Below are 24,508 nucleotides of genomic sequence, written 5' to 3'. Positions count from 1 at the left end.
TGAGAGCCCGCGGGCCCTCCCTGATTCCTGTGTGCTGGCCGTCCTGAAGTGCCGTTAGCCACCCCCCCCCCCCCCCGACCCCCTAACGCCACCCCCCCCCCTCCCGTGCTGAACCCCCATTCGACTGAGACCCCGACGATCATCTGGATGGATCGAGACATGAACAGAACATCGCCTCTGTCTTTTCCTCCTAAACTTAAAAGCCACAAACATATTACATAACTACCGTTATTTAACCACACACAAGCAGCGCACTGCTTGCTTCCACGGCTGTTCGCTCGCTTCTGAAGCTCAGGGTACGCAGCTGAAAAGGACTTTCCGGAAGGAACAGGGCCATTTGAAGCCGGTGGGATGATGAACAGTGCACAGTACTTCTGCACGCTGCTGATGACAGGCGTAGAAGGAGACAAGGCTATAGTGAACTCTTGAGGAGGAACCGCACGAGAGCCAATGTGGAAAAAAAATGGTCGGATGATAATTGCGTTTGATTGTAATAACCCGTGCCGGGGTTAGAGTTAGGGTAATGGCTAAGGGTGGTGGTTTGTTTGGAAGAGATACACGGGAGTAGACACAAGGAACCATATGTTCACTCCAAAAGACCTCATTTTGCAAAAAGAAAAAAAAATACCAGAAACACACATTTCTGCTTTGAATTAAAATACTGGTGGGCTTCCAGATCTGGTGAGTGGTTTGGACTAAAAGGTCTTGCATGTAATAACAAAGAGAGAGATGAAAAAAAAACGGGGGTCGTGGTGGGGTTAGGGTTAGAGAAAAGGGATTTTCCCTTCAACTCAATCCATACATGAATAGAGTTGATGGCGTCTGCGTAATGAGACAGGATGTTTGTACAGGTCTGAATGCCCCCACCCCGAACCCCCAACACTCAATCTACCTCCCGTCGTGAATTTGACCTGAACCCCTCACCTCTCAGTCGCCGCATTTGCATTTGCGAACACTTTGGTGGACGCGTCCTTCCTCGTGGTCATGCAGCCGGCTCCATTCTCATCACATTGACCGCCCCACCCCTCCCCCCTCCTAAGCCCGGACAGCAGTCTAGGGTTAATGCACCAAGCGCTTCCATTGTCTCTGAATTAATCAGTTTCCCAACCTGCCTGTCCCTTCTCATTCCACGCCGCGGACACGCGTGACGAGTGGTTTTAAATGGCAGCCGAGGCAAATAAAACCGCCCTGAAAGTCGCAAAGTCATAAGCTAAACGACTGTGACGCTGTGAAGTAGACCTACATGGCAGCGCCCGGGTGGTTTTGATGCACTTGTCTCCTACGCGATCAAATTGGTGTTTCCTTTTTTTTTTGTTCATTCGTGGACAAGATAGTGATCGTAACTGAAATGGATAAGTCGTCTCCGTGATGAAGGGAAGGATCTAATCCTCTACATTTTAAGACCCCAGAAAATGTAAGGTTGGACCTCGGTTGGAATACAGAATGGCAAGGGAGCCCTCTATTGGCGATAAGAGGCACTGCATGGTTGTCGTTCGCGTGTGTTCAGTTCTGTTGACAACACGCATCTTCTCCTCGGGCGAGTAGGATATTGCTGAAATTGCTTATTGAAATAAAAACGAAACAGCTATGGCTGATTAAAACATAATTGATTTCTATAATCACTGAAATATGCAACACAAACATACAACAACAAATAGGCCCAGTATAAATAAAAAAAATGGGCAACCTCCTATCTGCATGGACGGAGCTATAGACTGGGGAACCTGGAACGTTCACATACACTCAGACAGGAAGAAGTATTATTTACAATGTTCCCGTGGTTTCCTGCTGTGGCAGCCAAGCACAGCCCAGCCGACTCACCCCCCTTGACCCTGATCTTGACCTATGACCTCTTCTTCTTCTCCCCCCCCCCGCCCCCTATAGTGCTGAGTATCCGTGGAGCGCAGGAGGAGGAGCCTCCAGATGCCCAGCTCATGCGATTGGACAACATGCTGCTGGCGGAGGGCGTGTCCGGCCCGGAGAAAGGGGGCGGGTCTGCTGCGGCGGCGGCGGCGGCGGCGGCGGCAGGCGGGGGTGGGGCTGGAGCGGATAACTCTGCAGAACACTCAGACTACCGCGCCAAGCTGTCCCAGATCAGGCAGATCTACCACACGGAGCTGGAGAAATACGAGCAGGTACGCACGCTGAGAAACACACACACACACACACACACGCACACACACACACACACACACACACGCACACGCACCTACACACACACACACACACACACACACACACACACACACACACACACACACACACACCTACACATACAGACACACACACACACACACACACACACACTGGATTGTGTGAACTACACACACAGTAGATGACATGTATTACATACATAATGGATTACATGTACTACACACACACTCCATTACATGTACAAAGTTACATAACACTCTCTAGCAGTAGAGTCCACATGATAATCGATTTTAGGGGGTTAACAGCATGGATCACCAGATGATGTATAACAGACAGATACTATAACAGTAGGACATTGGAGTATAGATCAGTAAAACAGTATAAAATGAGAGAATATAACAATATCTATCCATATAAAAATAACAGCAGCTTAACAAGGGAGTCTTATATGGCCTATTATACGGCTTATAAGTGCCATACACAATAGATAGAATACAGAATGCTACACTATATAAAAGTATATAAATCTAGAGACTGCAACAGAAATGTCTGTGACAAAAAAACACTAATATTTAACATGAACTAGAGATGTGGTGATTTAAGTGAGTGTTTCAGATTGAAGAGGCAGCAATCCACGGAGTAGAGGGACATTTGGGAAATAATCATCAGCTATCAAGAGAAGCACACGTTCTCTCAGTGACACCAATCTAATAATGTCAGGAAATTGGATCACTTTAGTTTAATGAAACCTTTAATAATTTGACAATTCAGCACTTAAATGTAATTATGATATTACGATCGGGTAATGTAGGATCATATCTCGTCTAAGATCACAGCATCTATGTAATATCATTTTATTGCCCAGCTCTAATGTTTACCAAAGCATGCCCCGCATGGCTTAGCGATAATTGCAGTCCCATTCAGAAATTCACCTTCCCAGAGAATGGCTTTAGGCCTATCGCCCAATCAGATTAATCTCCCACTATCACTACGCCACCATTGTATTATTGTTCTTATATGTGTTGATGTTATGAGTACAGTATTCACAGTTGTAATCTTTCAACTGTTAAAAACGAACACAGAAGCAAATTAGAAACTACAGCAGCAGTCCAGATCACATGACTTCTGTGATATCATTTCAGTCTTTCTGCAATTCTACCGGAGGTGGAACTTCCTGGTCCAGAAAATAAAAGTCCTCTCTGGTATTTTGAGTCAACCACATAGGTCTGCTAACTAGCAGTTAATGCAGAGGGGCGTCGAAAACATGGAACAGGACTTTTATTTTGTGAACGGGGAGTTTGTGCGTCTCTGGTTTTCTACCTTATTTCTACATGTCTTTTATGCATGTTCTTTTTGCATTGGCAGTTATTCCCTACTCCCCCCATATATCCCCAACTATCTACCACATCAATAAATCAACCAGTAAGTGCAATTTAAATGCATACTGTTATGCCTGTTGACTAACCAATGTACACACAGTCCAAACATAAAATCCCAGTTGTGAAACCAGATTCTGTAAAAACTGTAAAAAGATAATAAACAAAATCCCTGATATGTTCTGCTTATCTTTCAATCCTGCCTGGGGTGTTTACGACTGCATAGACGAGCGTTAGAGTCCTCAGATCAGGCCTTTCTCAGATGGATTAGCCGGAATGGTGTGAATGTATACAGTGTACTCAGGCGTCTGGTCTTACAGTGTAGCGCGAGTGAAAGGCCCACATCATGCACCATGTCTGTTTATACCGACTTCCTGTTGCCAAACAAATGTCATCGGAATATGACTTCTGCAAGGGCCTGTGTGCATTTTATTTTTAAAAAAGATGTCACTGAGAGGAGCTGTGAGTTAGAAGTTCCTGTTCAAACTTGATTTATATCAACCTGAGTTGTTCCAGAAGATTCCTTCTGGATCCTCCTTCTCCAGATTTCTTGGAATCTGGAGGAATCTAAACTTAGGGTGGATGGATGGCAACCCAGCGTCGACTCGCAGTAATGTACTAGCATTATTGGTAGTATAGCAGTGTAGCAGTTGGAGCCCCATCAGATGTTGCCACCAGGAATCTAGGACATACTGTTTTTTTAAAATTGAATTATTAGGAGGAATTCACATTGGGGCCTGATTCTCTGATTCATGACGTCTGTGACTTTAGAAATGCTTGCAGACAGACGGACAGGCATGCAGACAGACAGAGAGACAGACAGAGACAGACAAACTCAGACGCAACATGACACGAACAAGTATAGCGGCAGAGATAGAGTCACATAGACGCTCAGGAAATACGACACTGAGAGAGAGCGGAAGAGATTTACGTCCCATGTCAAACAGGAGGAGCAGGAATAGGGTGGTGGTGATGGGGGGGGGGGGTCGTCTCTTGGGCTGGCTTCCATGGTGGAGCGTGCACGTGTGAGAAGAGAGGAGCTGTCAGTGGCTCCTCTCCACACAGTGCCACATCACCACTCGTGTTAGATATGAAAAACATCAGAGTTTATATCCCCTGCTGGCTGCTGCATAACACCACACAGACAAAGACACACACAGACACAGCACACATAGACACACAGACACACACACACACACACACACACACACACACACACAGTGCCCCAGTTCAAGTCCTCATTCTTCCTCTTTAACTATCACAAGCCCACCCACAACAATTCACTCTTCCGTGTGCATGCAGATGTAGGTCATTAATAAAAAATAATGTTGAAAGGCCAAAAAATGTGGACAGATGTATTCAGTGCAATTCTGTCTCGTTTGTGTGTGTGTTCTGTGTGTGTGTGCGTGTATGTTTGCGTGTGTGTGTGTGTGTGTGTGTGTGTGTGTGTGTGTGCGCGCACGTGTGTGTGTGTGTGTGTGTGTGGGAGCAGGCGTGCAACGAGTTCACGACGCACGTGATGAACCTGCTGCGGGAGCAGTCGCGCACGCGGCCCATCTCGCCCAAGGAGATCGAGCGCATGGTGGGCATCATCCACCGCAAGTTCAGCTCCATCCAGATGCAGCTGAAGCAGAGCACGTGCGAAGCGGTCATGATCCTGCGCTCGCGCTTCCTGGACGCCAGGTGGGTGGAAACACTGTTAAGACGCTATCTGCTCCTCCGTCATTTAGCCCTAGGATTAGACGTGGAAAAAGGACGTCTGAGTATGAGACCAAATAATGCAGTTAAGCATCTCCAAACCAGAAGCCCCCCCCCCCCCGCCGTCTGAAAAATGTGATTAGCTGCCATAGTGCCGGTAAATGAACTCTGTGAAGTTAGAGTATAGTAATGGTGTGTAGTTCCTGTGTGGACATTCACTGCAGTTCAAAGGCAAAGCAGTGTTGTGTGTCTGTTCAGGTTTAGGTTCAGGTTTGGGATTGGGTCACAGATGGTTAGGATTAGGTTTTTGGTTATAAATTGTCAAATTTAGGAATCAGGCTAGAGGTTAAGTTAAGGTGTTAGGTTATGGATGGTTAAGTTGAGGCATGAGGTAAGGGATGGAAATGGTTGATAGCATTACATTTATAAAAAATAAATGTAACGTGAAGTTGAGGTGCAAGGTTACAGATGTTTCAGGCAAGGGTCTTGCGTGGTCAAGGCCAGGGTAAGGGTTTGCTGGAAAGCTATATGTGTGTCTACCACCTACGTTTAAAATACCTTAATTTCAACATGAATCACTGACGGAAAGCACTTATCCTGCTGTTAACATGTCCTAGCCCGTATCGACCTCATAATGCACCCCTTACATAACACACACAACTCTTTAACATACCGCACCATTCATCTTCCTTTATGAAGCCAAGGACGCACATTTTGACCCAACCAGTACGGCGAGATGCTCCCATGCAGGCAAACCCAGCCTCTGTCTCTCTCTCTCTCTCTCTCTCTCTCTCTCTCCCTCTCTCCCTCTCTCCCTCTCCATCTCCCTTCCCCTCTCCCTCCCCCTCTCTCTCCCTCTCTCTCTCCCTCTCTCTCTCTCTCCCTCTCTCTCTCCCTCTCTCTCTCTCTCCCTCTCTCTCTCCCTCTGCTTGCGAAGCTAAACGTCTGTCTTCCACTTTAATGTAATCACTTGTTCCCTGCGAATGCATGCCTCTGGATTTGCATACATTTCTCAGAGGATAAGTCGCAGCCAGAGACTCGAGTCGGAGGCAGAACATTTAAATGAGGCCGACTGTCTGTTACAAAGCCTCCCCCTCTCCCTCCCTATCTATTCTCTTGCAAATGACTGTGCTGGTGCAGCGAGTGGAGGACGAGGAGAGGGGAGCAGGGAAAGGGAGAAGGGGAGAAGGGGAGAAGGGGAGAAGGGGAGAAGGGAAGAGAGGAGAGGGGAGAGGCGAGAAGGGAGAGGGTTGGGTATTCTGACTGGATGAGAGGCAGCAGCAGGGCTGATTAATGTACGGTCGGCTCCAGGATCACGCTGTGAGCATTTACATATTCTCAGGCAAGCGTTCGGGAGAGAGCGAGAGAGAGAGCGAGAGAGAGAGAGAGAGAGAGAGAGAGAGAGAGAGAGCGAGAGAGCGCGAGAGAGAGAGTGGGGAGACTTCTGGGAGATTTCTGCACAAATCTGCTCCGCGGTTTAGAAAGAGCAATGTCGCAGGGGTGTTTTTGACAGGGGTTCCCCTCCAGCTTATGTAAAGCCAGGGCTGAGATGTGGCCCTGTGTGTATGCGCACACACATACACACACACACACACACACACACACACGACCTGAGGGGCTGTAGGAGATGGAGGGGTCAGGGCTCTCGTGGGCAGCCACACATTCATCATTAATGTGCTTTTTGTGTGTGTCTAAATACTGTTTTTGTTCGGTTTCTGTTGGGGCAGATCTTTGGACATCTTTTAACAACTACAACTACTAATACTACTACTAATACTATAATGCTACTGCTGCTGCTGCTGCTGCTACTGCTGCTGCTATTTCTACTACTTCTACCACCGCTAGGCTACGACTGCTACTGCTACCACTTCCACTACTACTACGATACTTCTACTGCTGTTATTGCTACAGCTACTGCTACTACTACTACTACTACAATCAACTTAATCAACTCAATTTGTTTGAAACTAATCCACAGTGATTGTTGCTCAAATACTACAGGACTAACTAATGCTTATATCTGTGATTTATATTTGTTTAGTTGCCGTTCCCTGCATTCTGATCACAAGAAAAAGGGCCATGGAGGAATGGCTTCACTCCCACACTCACCGCTTAACTCGTGTCTCTTTGCAGGCGGAAAAGAAGAAACTTCAACAAGCAGGCGACGGAGATCTTGAACGAGTACTTCTACTCACACCTGAGCAACCCCTACCCCAGCGAGGAGGCCAAGGAGGAGTTAGCCAAGAAGTGCTCCATCACCGTCTCCCAGGTACGTGTCGAGAACAGCGCCATGGGAACCGTTCCCTCTACGCGTCGCGTCGCAGTGATGCAGTTTCACTTTTAGTTCGAGATGGATAGGTTTGAGAGGGGCCTTGCCTTGCTGCTAAGGTAAACGGCGGTTTGTGTTAGCGGTGACCATGTTAGTGAGCAGTGGTTTGTGTTAGCGGTGACCATGTTAGTGAGCAGTGGTTTGTGTTAGCGGTGGCCATGTTAGTGAGCAGTGGTTTGTGTTAGCGGTGGCCATGTTAGTGAGCAGTGGTTTGTGTTAGCGGTGGCCATGTTAATGAACAGTGGTTTGTGTTAGCGGTGACCATGTTAGTGAGCAGTGGTTTGTGTTAGCGGTGGCTATGTTAGTAAACAGTGGTAGGCATTAGCGATGTTAGCTTGCATGAAAAAGGAAATCCTTTGAGGATGCAATATTGCCATACATCTGGAGTGCAGTACAAGGTCCCGGTGATTTGTAGGTCTGTCTGTTTATGGGTCGTAATAAAGGGACATGTTTACCTACTCTGAGCACGGGGAACCGGGAAGGAAGGATTGATTCGGTTTGTGCTTTAATGTTGTTTATCATTAGCGCAGAGATTACGCCCGTAGCTTCATCTAGCGGTCCATTAGTGGTAATGGGCGTTAGCGGATGTTGACTGATTGGTGCTAGCGTGAGCTCTGCTGATAGCCGCAGTCATAGGGACATCATGAGCGCGTTATTGCTAATCATTGCGTTGTGCCGCTAATGTGGATTCACAGCACCAGACTGTGTCAGCCCGTCTGTCTGTCAAGACCGTTATCTAAAGTCTGAGCTACTTCCTTAAAACAAGGGCATGTGTGTGGATGTTTTTGAGTAGAAATGAAAAAGAAATCTGTTTATTCTACTGTGTATATACTCAGGTGTCCAACTGGTTCGGAAATAAAAGAATCCGGTACAAGAAAAACATTGGGAAATTCCAGGAAGAGGCTAACATGTATGCGGCCAGGACTGCAGTGAACGCGGCCAACGTTTCTTCGCATGGGAGCCAAGCAAACTCCCCCGCGACTCCAAACTCTGCAGGTAAGACCGGGGACCTTTTACACTTAGAAACACCCGGAAGTCTACCTGAGGCACCCTATCATTGCCATTAAAGGGTAACCAAACACTTGCATTGAAAGCCCAGGACAAGCACCCCCTGTGTTGAAACAAGGGTCTTGACATGCTACGCCGCCTATGGAAACTGGAATCGACAGCCACCACCTTAAGACATGTAGGGATAGGCGCCTGTGTTGGGTAGCGTTCACCTGAAGCAACTCTGGACCCCATTTCAACTTCCTGTTTACTTTTACTGCCACTTTTTCTTCCTTGTCCAAATTGTTCAAAGGAAACTATTTGCATATTTTGTTAACCCTCCACCATGCCCAAAATATCTAGCTTCACTTTCTGCTTCAGTTGGCTGAAATCAAATCCTCTTATTTCAGCTGTTTTCTCAACTTCTTACACTGTACCTTGTGAAGACACATATTTGTGCCAAATTCTGCTAACATGACATCATCGTATTCTTGGAGCTGGTTTCCTTGTATGGTTATTAGTATTCTTAATGTGCTGGCTGCTCATCAATTGGCTCTGGGTGAACTGTAGACGCCTATAGGGATAGTCTGCATGGGGAGTTGAAACGCATCACTAAGTGCAAAGTGGATTGCATAGAATGAATGTTTTTGGAATACAGCCCTAATCCTTCAGTGTTAATGCTAAACAGTTTAGCTAGAGTGTGTTTCAGGTTAACGGCGAGAAAGCAAGGTAGCGTTTAGCGACGTGCTTCAAATAGCTGTGTAGACTCTCTCTTGCTCTCTCCTTTCGCCTCGCTAGCCGCTAACCTGCTGAGCTAACCTGCTAGCTGACCTCTGCATGTGGCTATGCTTTAAAACTACCGCCTGCTTGCTCTCTTTCCTCCCTGTGACGCCCGTTGCTTCCTCCTCTTCTCCTTCCAGGTTCTGCCGGCTCTTTTAACATGTCAAACTCCGGGGACTTGTTCATGAGTGTGCAGTCTCTCAATGGGGACTCTGGGTACCAGGGAGCTCAGGTGGGAGCCAACGTTCAGTCACAGGTGAGGAGACCGGGACCACCAGCAGGGACAGGCTGGGCCTCACCCGGCTAGTGTGTGCTGCGTAACGCGACACACAGGGTCCTAGCTGTAGTTAAAAGAAGCAAGGGGGCGGGGGGGGGGGCAGATTCCTTGGTGAAAGAATGGCCTGGGTTCAAACAGTGACTTCATTGAAAGAGACGCATGGTAGGGTACTGACTTTAGCATGCGATGGTACCTAACATGCTGAAGTACTTGGTACTTGACATGTTGGGGGACAAGGCATGTAGAGTACTTGACATTTCTAAGTACTTGGCATGTTAGAGAACTGATCAATTACATATAAAATGCTTTCCCTCGCATGTCCAACGTTCGTTTAGTTCACTACTTGAAATAAATAAGCTCAGTCAAGTGAAGACATGTATATGTATACTGAATGTATAATCAAAGTTACAGTCTCAAACGGCTTTGCAGTCCACATTATACAAATCCCTCTATCCCCTAAAAAAACCTCCAACGGACAAGGAAAACCCCCAAAACCCAGAGAGAAGAAACGTTGGGAAGAAACACAGAAGAGGGATCCTTCCTTCAAGGGACTGCTAGAAGTGCAATCAATGTTGAATGGGCAGTATAAATTATATAAATGAATGGGCGTATAAATGATAGCATAACTAAACAAAGGCTAAGTAAGTTATTGTTGAACCGACAGCGCGAATAAGCAAGCAGCCCGAGTCTGTGGCCAAAGCATTTCTTTAGACAGTGAACATCTTGCGCTTTGACCTGTGCAGGGTCATACGTGATGTCATAAGTGAGGCGTAGCATATCCTTGTATCTTGCCTTTCTTTGTCTTTCCTTTTTTCGCGTTTCTTTCCTTGACCTTGTGTTGTTGTTGTTGTTGTTGTTGTTGTTTGGGGGCGCGTTTCAGGTGGATACTCTTCGCCATGTTATCAACCAGACAGGCGGATACAGTGAGGGGCTGGCGGGAACCCAGATGTACAGTCCGCAGGGCATCAATGTAAGGACCCACACACACACACACACACACACACACACACACACACACACACACACACACACACACACACACACACAAACAAAACCAAAACTCAAATCTTTGGGCTACAGCTACCAATTATTTCTAAGCCACGGGGCTCAGAGTGACACTCAGCGGGAGACTTGTCTGCACTGCATGGCCACCTAGTTGATTGCTTCCGTATCGGTCATGCCATTGGGCAAAAAACGTGCACACACACACACACACACACACACACACACACACACACACACACATACACACACACCACAAGCACATGCAAATGCATACACACACACACACACACACACACACACACACGCCGCTGTCGTGTTGCATCTTGTCTGGAGTAGCACCTGCAGCCATGAGGGGCCGGGGTGCAAACAGGTGACACTTCCTGTTTCCTGTTTTGAAAAGCCCTCCGACCACCTAACCTCCGTGGACACACACACACACACACACACACACACACACACACACACACACCCAGTGGCCCCCAGGTCACCACACGAAGGCCCTAGACAAAAGACAAGCTTGTGGCTATGGGAAGCATAGTTTGTGTGTGTGTGCATGTGTGTGTGTCTGTTCGTCTGTCATGTGTACTTGGGTGTGAGAGAGACAGCCAGTGTATGTTTGTGTGTGCCGTGTGTGTGCCGTGTGTGTGCCATGTGTGTGTGTGTGTGTGTGCGTGCATATCTACTGTAGGTGTGCCTTCTGTATATGTGTGTGAGTGTGTATCTACTTTATGTGTGTTTGTGTATGTCAGTTTATGTGTATGTATCCACTGTATATGTATGTTTTACTGTATGTGTGAGTGTGTGTGTGTGTGTGTGTGTGTGTGTGTGTGTGTGTGTGTGTGTGTGTGCATGCATGCATACATGTGTGCGTGTGTGTGTGTGTGCATATCTACTGTAGGTGTGCCTTCTGTATATGTGTGTGAGTGTGTATCTACTTTATGTGTGTTTGTGTATGTATCTACTGTCGGTTTATGTGTATGTATCCACTGTATATGTATGTTTTACTGTATGTGTGAGTGTGTGTGTGTGTGTGTGTGTGTGTGTGTGTGTACAGACGGGGTCGGGGTGTGTTGGGGGGGGGGGGGGGGGGGGTCGTTGCTAGCGGCTGTTAGCAGCAGGACAATCGGCAGCGACAAGCCGCGCGGCGCGGGGGGAAATCGATCAGACAGACCCGGGGAGAGGCGGGTGCAGACGCGGGACAGCTATCCAATCGCATCCCTCCGATCACCCGCCCCTCGCTCTAATGGCCCTGACAGCGAGCCGGGGCGAGCGAGCACGGCAGCACAGTCTCTCTCTCTCTCTCTCTCTCTCTCTCTCTCTCTCTCTCCCTCCCGCCCTCGTCGCGGCTCAGCGGCCGTATGCTAATGAGACGGATTGTCTCCCGGATAAAAAAAAAAGAGAGAGATAAAAAAAACATGGCGGAGTGTTGAAACGGCACTCGCTGGCAGAGTGAAGCACAGCCGGCGCGTCCCGCTAGGACTGTTGGGAGTGTTCAGGTCATGTTTCACACACACACACACACACACACACACACACACACACACACACACACACAAATAAAACAGACACACAAACACACACCCACACATATAAAACACACACAAACACACACACACACACACACACACAAATATAAAACAGACACACAAACACACACACACACACACACACACACACATATATATAAAACACAAACACACACACACACAAATATAAAACAGACACACAAACACACACACACACACACACACACACATATAAAACACACAGAAACACACACATACAAACATACACACACACTCGACTCAATCACACACAAACACACACATAGAAACATACACACACACTCCACTCAATCACACACATACACACAAACACACACATTACACAAACCACCGAGGCGCTCTCTTTGCACGCCCACTCGACCAGGACTCACAGCGACACAGTTCACGCTTTTATTCACTTTCTTTTTACTTAAAACGGTCCATACTGCATAATGTAGGAGCTGGGTGGTGGACTCCAGGGCTCTGTCTAAGCCTATGCCTTTTATTGATCGTTATATTCAAATATATATGAATGCATATTATAAGTATTATTTAGAATAATAATAATTATTATTAATAATAGTAGTTATTATAATAATAATAGTTATTATTATTATTATACATTCCTTGTTTATAATATTAATCAAAATGTCCATAATTCATCCTTGATTATTTGTTTTGATTTACGTTTAGATATTCATGATTGTTTATGAGGTTTGATAATTGCACTAAAGAGGGGAGATTATTTGAATGAATGTTTCAAAAGAAACAGTGCCAAATATTCAGTCTCAAATAAATTCCCCTAAAATTGCTTTATATTTAAAATTCCTGAATAGGCTGTAAATGAACAGATGTCAGTTGTTTCAAAAGGACCTTGCATCTGCAGTTAACCCTTCTAGAACCTTTAGAATCTTCTGTTGAGGATCACACAATGGCTGCTTCAAATAACAGGCTTCACAATAAAATACCATCAAGGATTATGATTGATTTCATAAATTATGAAATCAACTGATGGTATAAAAAGTAATTTTCCACTACTGGAAAAGGAACGTAATATCTCCCAATGTATTATAATTCATTCTATTATATTACAATGTTGCCTCAATTAGCTTCAGGACTTTGATTTTGTAATAATTTTGGGAGATATATATATAGATACGTATTTCTTGGAACTGTATATTAAGATATAATCCTTTTCTCCGCCATATAAATATTTGTGGAGCTATTGTATACTACTTACAGTAGCCTGTGACTGCAATTAATTACATTTCCACTTGATTTATTTTAATTAATAATAGAAACAATCATGTTTTTTATCTCATTTTTATCTGCGTTGTACTATACAATAATAAATGTGATATGTCTCGTGGGATAACCTCCGATGCAGATCAGCCCTAGGGCCAGTATTAACTGCTGGGAAATCTCAGTCGACTGTCGTATCATGTAGCATTGCTAGCTAACGCGCTCTCTCACTCCCCCGGGAGCTAATGGCTCCTGGATGTCGTTCTATCATGGATCTTTTATTGGAAGCGCTAGCCAGGCAGGCAGCAAGTTCAAACTGGGTTGGAATGTACTTAAGTACTTTGATTAATGTACTGTTATTAATTGTACATTTCAAACTATTTTTACATTAAAGGAGTGATTCTATATTGGGGGGGGGACTTAATTAGTTTCCTCCTCTACAGCTTCCCAAAATTGTTTAACGATTGTACTTCGACTATGGAAACACGGTTTATTTGTACTATTAAATAGGGGTACTAAAAACCAAACATTTCTGAGGCGCTAGAGGGTATACGATACTTAAACATTAAAATACCAACAAAAAAAAAAACCTTCCTCCGAAATGGCCGTTAATTCCCTTTCCTGTCTCTTCCCGTGTGTTTCTCTCTTCAGGCGAACGGCGGATGGCAGGACGCAGCCACGCCCTCCTCTGTGACATCACCGACAGAAGGACCCGGAAGCGTTCACTCAGACACCTCCAACTGATCCCATCCCACCCCTCCTCCTCCTCCTCCTCCTCCTCCTCCTCCTCCTCCTCATCCTCATCCTCTCGTCCTCACCCTCTCCCCCCTCCCCTGAGTCCGGACTGATGAAGGTGGTCATATGTGATTTCACAGCAGCAGACCTCTGGGTGCTTGGAATCTTCTAGAACAATGTGGTCACGCCATTACGAACTGAATTTTTTTTTTTTTCTCAACCGTCTCCTCCAAGTTAAGGGTTTTTGTACAGTTTCCTCATCGCCACGACGACCCCTCGGACATCGCCATCTTTGTATTGGTCCCATCGCGTTACGTCTCGCCCTTTGAGAACCAATAGCAGTACACCGGCCCACCCAACCCACCCCTGGATCTCACACTACCTCGATTGGAAAGAAACAGAACAAACACGCTTGATCATTTAAAACACTTCTAAATCCATTTTCTTTTCTTTTTTTTAAAATTTAATATACTGAAATCAATAATGCCTACTCATAAGTTTAAGAGTGTCTATCTATCATTTTGTATTTCGTTTTTACACCACCATATGTTTGTCCGTCGTGCCAAAGTTGACCCCTGGAGGTGTATTTTGATAAAGTTATGTTGTGTACTCTGGTTACTTGTACTTATTTAAGGTAACATTTTGTTTTAGCTCTGAAAACGGTAATATCTTTATATCCAAACTTTAGCATTTATTTGATATATTTGTATTCCAAAAGATGTACAACGAGTGGTGGCATAAATCATTTAATACTTTATTTCTAGTGTACTTTATTATCGGCTCATACCCAGTAAATATAAAACCTCTTTTTATAAATTATCAGTTATTTAAAAGCTAAAATTATAATCAATTCTAATCCTTTTAATCGGCTAAATATGATTATGTGGAACCAATTTGAATTGGTTCTTTCTATATATTTTTTTTTCTTTCGGTTCTGTAATTGTATTTGTCGCATTGCAAGCAAAACAACTTTAGCGAGTTTAGAAAAAGGATTGACTCGATACACTCAACAAATGACCAAATTTGAACCCATCCTAAAGCACAATAAAGTGTGTATTGTTTCAACATAACTGTGTTTGCTGAAAGGGAACAACTGAGTGGAATACTATCATCAAGAATATACATAATAGTACTCATATACGGAGCAATAATGTACATATACTACAGTACCAACTCTTTGTCCGTGTGCATTACTGCGATCAATACTTTAGCCAAATACTGCTGGTAACCAAATCCATATGTAGGCAAAATACTAGGTTGGGTTTTTCATTTTGTTTTTCTTGACCCAAGTCGGGTTTAGGGAAACAGCGTCATAGGAGTCTAGCTCATAGCATGTCTTCGATGAAAAGTTTTCATTTTGGTTTTCTTTAGGTGCTGAAATTCAAACGGGAGTGTTTTAGTTTTTTTTTTTTATAATAAGACATTCATGGAAAAACCTGTCAAAATGTAAATTTGAGATGTGTGAGCGTGGGCTGTGTGTACAGTATAGTACTCAGTATGACACGTATACATCATCACAACTATGTCTCCTACAGATACCCAACACATACCATACTTTGATACCAAAAAAAAACAAAATGACTTGGATTTGTACGACTTACACGTCAGCTCACCAGACCTATGGATTTGTGAAGGATTTAAGCGTTTATAAAGTACTGGAGAGTATCCACAGAAATGCTCTGTTTCCCTGCACTGAAGGCCAACAAGAAGTAGCAGGCCTGACATGAAGTAGAGAGAGAGACTCTGATCGCACACAGACTCGGACGCTATTTGGATATATTTTTATGCCTCTGAGTTGTAAATGACTTGTCATCTCTTTTTCTTCATTTCGCTCTTCTGTCGCTTGGTGACGGGACCGGGTTTTATTTTGTATGCCAACATATGTCGACTAGCCCTGGGAATGCGCTATATATATATTTGTAGATATGCACCTTTACTCTTGATTTACGTTACATTTTCAATTTGGACCGTATTCAGTTTTTTAAAACTATATAGCAGCCAAATGTTTTACCGACAAATAAACAGTAGTCCCTGTCTCTTGATCCTGTTTTTAACATGAACACAACACACACACACACACACACACACACACACACACACACACACACACACACACACACACACACACACACAGTTTTAATTGTTACTGTCCTAATAGTTACTGGTGTGCTCAAAAGGTTTAACATTGCCCTGTGAAATGTTTTGGTATGTTTCGTTTTTAATTGAAACCCCCTCAAATAATTCAGAAAACACCCAGAAACGATTAAAAACTGATACAATCCAGAGGTCAGAATGTCAAACTTGCCTAACTATTTTCAATGATGTGTGGAAACTATTGTGTTTTTCTCATGGACACTGTTTGGCCATGAGGTCGGATTATTGATTCTAAATCGACTGCATTCATTCTGATTATTCAGAATTCAATTATTGGTTAACCTACCTATTGATTAGTTCATGCACTATAGTAATGATTTGAACTCATCTGTCACATGATGAAATAATGAGACCTTTCCAAAATGGCTGACCTTTCACATCGCCTGTCAAATCGAATATGGAAGCTTCATGTAATGTCGCTTTTAGTTTTTCTAAATAAAAGTAAAAAAGGACCTTAAAAAAAGGAGAAAGTACAATTTGTAAAACATTAAATGTTTTATTTGTTGCATGTCTTTTGTTCTTCAATAAAATAACGTACTACGGTGTATTGAATGTTACTTGCGTTTTTTATAAGGAAAAGAGTGGATTTTTTGGACCCTTTTTTTTCTTGGCGGTTTGATCTTTTATCTCTACATCTGTACATAGGTATCACATACAGTTCTTGTCTTTTTGATTCCAACTTGTTTTTTCCTGTGGAGGAGAATTAGTTGAAAAGGTGTTTTAAGGTAATATGGTGTCTTCATTTCTACTGGCGATGAATATTCCAAATAAACCGTTTCTTTTGTTGCATAAATTGCCGTTTTTGTCATTTGTTTACATGAGCTCTAGCTCATATTTGATCTTTAACTCATTTGTATAATACATTTTACATTCAACTGTTAAGAAATTGATTCTAAAATAACTTTTGAACGTTGCCCATATTCAAATAACTAAATCAAAGTTTGTCATAAAACTGGCTTGTTTTCTCCTCTCCTTCGCCAGTAGGTAGTTAGGGTTAGGGTTAGGGTCAAGGGGGGTCAAGTTGAGGAAAAAGCGTACGCATTGCTAGGCTACACGGCAGCACCTCATACCCCTGGAAAACATCACACATCCTCACACTTTAACCCAACACCCCTTAGCCTATAGTCCGGGCCCCTGTTCGCTCTGAGCTAATGTAGCGTTAGCAGCTTAAGTAGCGTCGGAGCTACTCTTAGGTGTGAAGGGGACATTTTCACAGTTTGTCATTTTTCACTTTTACTTTTCTCTAACACGGTGAAGGCTCTGTGCTTCAGGCCGACAGAAATGCTTCTCCTCCCCCCACCCACGCTCTCAACACCCCCCCCAACACAACCCCACCCCCACACCCTGCGTCACCACCCCTGCCTCCCTCGGAGGCATGGCTAATGTGTCGTGGTTTCCACAAAGAGGCGGAATGTACACTTATCTCTCTCCTCCAGATAAACGAGACGCGAAGTGTGATTCTAGCCCCAGCCTCTCCCCCCCCCCCCCCCCCCCCAACGACCACCACTACCACCCCAATTCTCCATCTCAGCCGTCTGCTCCTTACACTGACACGGGGGGGGGGGGGGGGGGGGGATAAGTAATAGAAGGCCTAGTATTAGCAGTAATTGCAATATATTGAAGTCGTACAGTGGTGCTGTGGTGTGGATGGGAGAAGGTCTAGAAGAAGTAGTAGTAGACAGTCTCTTATATAGCAGTAGTCAGCAGCAGTCCCAATAAATAGTAGGAGGAGAATTCAAATGTAGCCTATGTTTCTTACTGCTAAATGTTCTTTCAAAAGTATAGGTTACAATGACATTTTGTAACCTATAGTTTCAATCGATACAAACATTTAAAACGTGAAAAGTCAATAATTGTAATTAATACATTTGGATTAATACAAGAGCAGATATAGTATACTATTTTTTGGATTCAATGTCTTTGTATTGTTTATTAATATAAAACACGTATCCTTCGTTATTGAAACGAAAGCATCTGTGCTTCGGATAATTGTGACCGTTTAGCCAAATAGCAGTTGACAAATAGCTAAGACAGCAAATCGATCCCCCTACCGGTTAACTAGCACATGGCACATGATAGTGTATAAAATCGTTATAAAATACATTATGAAAATGATCTAAATCCACCTCGGCAGATGAGTCTCAGGGAAGGTCACATTATATCAATGACAATAATAAGGATCACAACCAAGTGTAGGTCTACATCACTTAGGAAGCAGGCGGCGCGACGGCCACCCCTGCCTGCCGGCGCAATTACGAACGTGGCACTGCATCTCACTGCATCCCAAACACGCCTGGAGGAGAGGATATAGCGACCCGGAGAGGTCTTGTGAAGGTCTTGGGGGCACGAGATAATTAGTCGCTGAACTCGCTGAAGAAACCACGGACCTCCTCCTTGCTCAAGAACTTGTAGGCTAGGCCTACATTCTGATGTGCATTTTGTTACCAATAAATTGTATGACGCCACTGGCTGATTATTCTTTTTTTGTTCCTAATGTCGCAGTTGATCAAAAATATAGTTTTTATAACTTGGATCACTCAAAAAGAAAAAGTAAAAAAAAAAAAAAAAGGAACTCCTTATAATTCGACACTGTTGTGGGTGTGTAGGCTACAGATTTCAAATTTGGAACCGGTTCAGATTGGCAAAGAGCTGCACGTCGTTGGAATGACTCGGTTGTCCGTCGCCTCACCAACCACCCACCACCCACCACAGATCTGCGATGAATTCCTCTAATCAAAAGTTCCACAAAGCTGACACCCTATAGGCCTACGCCATCGCTGCTTTATTTTTATTTTTTTAATTAGGTCTAGGAAATTATGTTTGCCAAAAAAAAAAAAACGTTGTGGGAGTTTGGGTTTAGTTCGCTTGTCTATGCGTGCCCCAAGCTCCTATCGTCTTAAAAATTGGCTTCAATGTGCAATTTTATATGGAATACATCCACCTCGAAACTTAACATTTTTAAAATGACATGAAACAATGGCCAATAATGTCTTGATGTGTTGCCAGTGCCCTGCACGTCGCATAGCTAGTGTGATTTATTCCCTATATGAAGGTTTGACTGCTGGGTATTGCTGGCTTGTGTCCCCTGCTAAAGGCCCTTAATGTCATTTAGGAGGCAGCTGTCGGCTCGCGTTTCCCTGTTATCTAACCTGCAGCCTAACCGAGATGTCTACCACATGCACCACAAGCCCTGATCACTCACACACATGCACCATTACACATCAGTGGTGCTTATGAATGGAAATGTGCATTAAAACGGAAGGTGGCTTGGTAAATTATGTGTATAAATTGTTGCCTGAGTCTACAGGCGCACGACAGTGCGACAAGACTGACCCCTGATGGTGCGTCCGTTTAAGCAGCTGTAGACGTCCAGCTATTGAGATGTCATGTAAATAATAAATATCCGCAAAAGGTGAGGTAAACGTCGAAGATAATAACAACTTCATTGCATATTTTATTTGATTGAATAGTAAGCCTGCTTTTCTAATATAGGCATATGTGCATATAAGAAATCAAAGCTAAAAGTGATTTGTTATATTTATTTTGGATTGATCTCCTCTTTGTGCATTTTGGTTACACACAATTTGGGGCAAAGTTTTCACGAATTTGTATAATTTGGTTTCATTTTAAAAATTATACACTGCCCATCAAGGTAATGAAGGTAGGCCTACAAACCACCCAAAAAACGAAAAGCGTGCCATCCCATGATCGTCAAAAACACTCAACTAGGGGCCTTCTCATTGTCAGGGGCTCTAAGGGAACAATACGTCTATATTATCCGTTACAGGACGGTTTCTAGTTAGGAATGTCATCGCTGCTGAATGCAGGGTGACCTCACCCATCTTTGAGCCGTCTCAGCAGCGACGGCGACACGTCTGGCCCGGCCGGGGACAGAGGGCGTATGTAGGTCAGCCCGGGTCCCGCCGCGTCCCGTGAACGCACGGCGGTCGACGTCCTTTTGCCGTCGCGGCGGCGACTCAGCGGGACAGGGATTGGAGTGGACAGACGCGAGAGCAGGGAGAACCCCCCTACTCACACGTCAGCATCAAGTCCCCCCTCTTGTATATTAAACACTTTGACATTATCAGGCCAGCCACGGCGATGTCCACACACATTACCCTCACACCACCCCTCTTGTTACTCTCTGCATAAAGAGGATGTAGCGGGGTATATAGGACCAGTGATACATGGTCCTATCCGTTAACAGTATACACAACACAAGGAAATACGTGAGCCTCATGGACGACCTCCTACTAAATTAATACCATATTGGTGTTGATTGATTAATCAAATTAAATTGTCCAGAGTATTAAAACACATTAAATAAGGTGTACGCTTTGTTTAGAATACACATTTTGGGTCATTGGCATTGTTGCAATTTGCAAGTAAGGTCTATTCAGCCTTTGAAAAATAAGTGTATTTTATGTCACCTGTTTGCAAATGCAATGGCACTTAAATATCCCAACATACTAAAATGATTTGCTGTTACCTTTGACTGTACAACTTCCAAAATCGAATGTCTTAAAACGTGGATTATGATTCCATCAAGATTGGAAAATCTCTACAGAGAAGAGACGACTGTCAAGAGGATGTCAAGAGTAGCAGTCAGTTGAAACGTGAGATTTTACCACCACCTAGTGGCCGATTCATGCAACACAAACGTGTGATTTAAAACGACAAGCACGATCGTTTGGGTGTAAACATTTATTAAGTAACATAGAAATATTGGGCATATAAAAAGAAACAATATTGTTATTCCTTTTTGGTATAGTACAGGAAGTAGAGGAACTATGAGTGACTAGTTGTTAGGAGTAGCTGAATATAGCTTCTCAGCGGTTGTATGGATGCATAGAGCCAGAGGCTGACTTGATGTTGGTCTTTATGCTGCTTGGCATCTTCCCTGTGAGACATGATGAGAAAAACAAATGTGGAATTCGGATCAGGAATCGATTATAGAAGTCATTCCATGTCACAGATATTTTGTTCATGGTCACAGACCTACATTGAGCTAACCACCAAGTATATTGGCATATCTATAGTCGTACTTGGGGAGCAGAAAAAGTAAAATGCTGACAGTTCAGTATGTTAAACGTAACCACGACGATACCTGGTTGTCCTGACGCCCCGCCGATGGTGACCTGCTGCAGGGTGGGGCCCCCACCCAGCATGGGTCCCTGTCCGGGGGCTCCTGGGCCCGGGGGCCGGCACTTGGAGAGGCCCTTCCCGAATGCCACGGCCCCCACCAGCGCCAGGGTGTCGGCGGGGTTGAAAGAGGGCTTGTTCTGGCGAATCGCTGAAAGAAGAGGGTCAAGGAGTGAGGTCACAGTTATAATGTTTTTAAAAAGGCTGATGGGTTGGTTATCTCAAGAATCAAAGCTGTGTGCAGGGCAGCCTAGTGCTGGTTAGGGCGATCCCTTAAGGTCCACAACCAAACCTATGTGCATACTATAGGTGTTCTATAGGGTCCCCCACCTACCCCTAGAGGCGTACTTCAGCAAGCCCTCAATGACACGTCTCTCTACTGTCTTAACCCCTACCAGTTCATTAATGACCCGTCTCAGTGAAGTCTAACCCCTTCCTGCTCCTTAACCCCATGTATCTGTACTGTCCAACCCCTATGTGCCTCTTAAAGGACAATTCCGGTATTTTGAACATTGAGCCACCTTTCTGATTTGTCTAGGATGAAATAGAGTGGTTGACACTGAAATTTTGCCCCTGCCTGCTTCACAATGGCTGGCTACGGGCATGAACAAACCTGTCCTTAAAACAACCCTAAACATTAGTTTTCAGAAATGTGCAACTCACCGAGTGGTTAGTGGTGTTTGTTGATGTTCCAAATCAAGTTTCGTAGCGAAATACAGTTACTGTCGTGTTTTATTGCACATTTATCGCATTTTGTAAATCCCATGGATTTCTGTTGGAAGACTCATTGCTCGTTGGCCGGAAACGGAAAGAGGGGCTGTTTACGTTTGGTTATAGTCTTTTCGGTCAGTTCTGGCCCTACTGTTGAGACGGAGAACTGAGCGAAAAGAATACAGTCCTCTGTACTGTTTAACCCCACCTGCTTCTTAATAACATGTAGTTGAAGTCCCTGTAAGTCACATCTCCTCTCAGTGTACAGTACCATTGCCATCTCAAGAGATACTGTATACAGATAAGACATAGCGGAGGAACTATGATCCGTATATCAATCCAGCAGCGATCCGGTGTATGACTTACACTGTTCATAAACAGACCACCAAAGATGGCGGCTCTGTGTTTACCTGAACTCTCGGGGTCGCGGTCCTCCCGTGGGTTGTTCAGCTTCTCCAGCAGATTGGAGCACAGCTTGTTGAGGGTCTGGATCTGTTTCTAATGACCGGCACAAAAAAAAACAAAGGGTTAAAAGGTTTGATACCAACCATTGTACAACCGTTCAGACCAAATGATACACCAAACAGCTGCTGCAGGTAGCTGTAGGTACGTCGATGCAACTCCCATGCTCACTGCTATCTTATATGGTCATGTGTCTAATGATTCTTTATAATGTGAATAAGATTAATTAATATATGTGTAAACGTCCTCAACAAGTCCGTCTCCGATTTGCTTCATCTGCTTTTTGTGTCGCTGTCTGACATAAATTAACCAGAAGGTAGGAACGAAAAAGCAACCCTGAAACATTTTCTGGAAAGGAGCCCCAGGTATACAGCGACGGCCTCTGTGGGCTAAGAGACCACTAGGTGTACCTAGTACCTATTCAATGCAGTCACATTATAACTTGGGGTATACAATAGGTTTATTTCTGAATTTCCTTTTCATGGGATTAATAAACTAGCATTTTATTTGACATTTGTTGAGCACAAAACAAAGTCAAGTCTCCTGATGATCCTTATCCTTATCCTTACCTGGGCCGCCTCTGGGCCGAGTCGAGCCGCCTCAGCACTAAGCTGCTTCTCCAGCTCCTCCACCTCCGGGTCCGGCTTGGTCCGCAGGTGGTCCGGGACGATCTCATGACTGAACACCGGCACCCGCTGCTCTGTTAGTTTCTGCAGGAACAGGCAACCATGGGGAAATTTAAGAGGGGACGAGTTAGTGGTAGTTTATTCATCGCAGATGGTATGTTCGTCACGGCAGAAAGGACAGGAAAGGGCTAGATAGATAAAACCCTTTATTAATGATTAGAAATTAGAGATGCATGAATGAATGAAAACACTAACAATAATAATTATATAGCACATTTCAAGAGCTATATAATGTACAACCAACAGCTGTGCATTAAAAAGAGCACATTCTTTATGTGCAGTGCAATGCATGGATGAAAACACATGAGTGTATTTCCTTACAGCCAGCTCGTCGTCCCGGTCAGGAGACAGCTCCAGCGGGATGATGACCTGGTTACGAAACGAGGGCGTCTTCTCGTTCCTGAGCAGTTTGTTGATGGTGTTCAGCTGCCCGGAGACCAGGGCGAAGTTGTCCAGGACAGACGGCCTGTGATACGGATATTCGATTAGATGTTTGCTTGGTTTTATTGCAAGGGCAGCAAGTTAGAGAATGGACAGTGTGAACGAGGTCGTACCATGCCAGTCTCTCAAATTCATTTTCCAACTTGTAGATGAAGTTGTGGAGAGCGTTTTTGAGATGTGCGACACGAGAAATCAGCAAATCCACGGACGCCTCCAGTTGCTTCTCCTCTCGCTGCTGTTGGATCAAAATTTAAGACATATGAATGGAAAAGTGCGACCAAATCTTGATATTAAATCGTAAAAAGAAACAAAACAAAGCACTGCGGTTTTGATCTGAATGAAAGGCGACGTGTATAAAGGAATTGCGGTCCCCTACCTATGAACCGGTAGGGGACAACAAATTCAAGCGTTTTAAGCAAGTTTCAGAAATACAATTTACACGTTCTAATCAACATCAGGTAGTTGATACCTTTATGAATTTGTTAACTTACCTGCATTTTTTTAAAACGACAGCAAAAAACAAAAATTCAACAGTCATATGAGACACGGATTTATAGCTATGCTTCCTGTAAGTACCGGTCTACATCCGGTTGAGGATTTTCACACTAATGGTATGTGCACCTGTTTTAATTTAACTAATATTTTATCTTTAAAAGCCATTTAACTTAAGTTTTTTTTTTTTTGTACATTTATATGATTTTCTATTTCCCATATATATTTAGCAGCTACGTTTACATAAAGAAATCTGAATCTGTCCAGATGTGACTTTGAAACACGCATAAATA

General features: G+C 44.1%; 2 protein-coding genes across 2 annotated transcripts; one reads left to right on the top strand and one right to left on the bottom strand.

The window, feature by feature from the left end:
• Positions 1-1,769: 1,769 nt before the first annotated feature.
• Positions 1,770-14,245, top strand: LOC311353103 (pre-B-cell leukemia transcription factor 1-like; the record flags this gene model as incomplete). The annotated part of the gene is made up of 7 exons (XM_084472931.1): positions 1,770-2,135; positions 5,023-5,213; positions 7,362-7,497; positions 8,394-8,553; positions 9,465-9,580; positions 10,482-10,571; positions 14,044-14,245. The coding sequence occupies 7 exons, from the start codon at positions 1,770-1,772 to the stop codon at positions 14,134-14,136; spliced, it is 1,152 nt and encodes a 383-aa protein (XP_084329057.1). The 3' UTR covers positions 14,137-14,245.
• Positions 14,246-20,976: 6,731 nt separating this feature from the next.
• On the bottom strand, positions 20,977-24,303 carry med8 (mediator complex subunit 8). The gene is made up of 7 exons (XM_084473102.1): positions 24,215-24,303; positions 23,837-23,958; positions 23,604-23,748; positions 23,166-23,306; positions 22,545-22,632; positions 21,389-21,574; positions 20,977-21,181 (listed from the first exon to the last, which is right to left on the bottom strand). The coding sequence occupies exons 1-7, from the start codon at positions 24,218-24,220 to the stop codon at positions 21,111-21,113; spliced, it is 759 nt and encodes a 252-aa protein (XP_084329228.1). The 5' UTR covers positions 24,221-24,303; the 3' UTR covers positions 20,977-21,110.
• Between the last annotated feature and the right edge of the window lie 205 nt (positions 24,304-24,508).

Source organism: Micromesistius poutassou (assembly GCF_964030765.1).
Source record: "Micromesistius poutassou genome assembly, chromosome: 9".
In the NCBI taxonomy this organism is placed as follows: Eukaryota; Metazoa; Chordata; class Actinopteri; order Gadiformes; family Gadidae; genus Micromesistius; species Micromesistius poutassou.
This window is presented reverse-complemented; position numbering and strand designations above follow the sequence as displayed.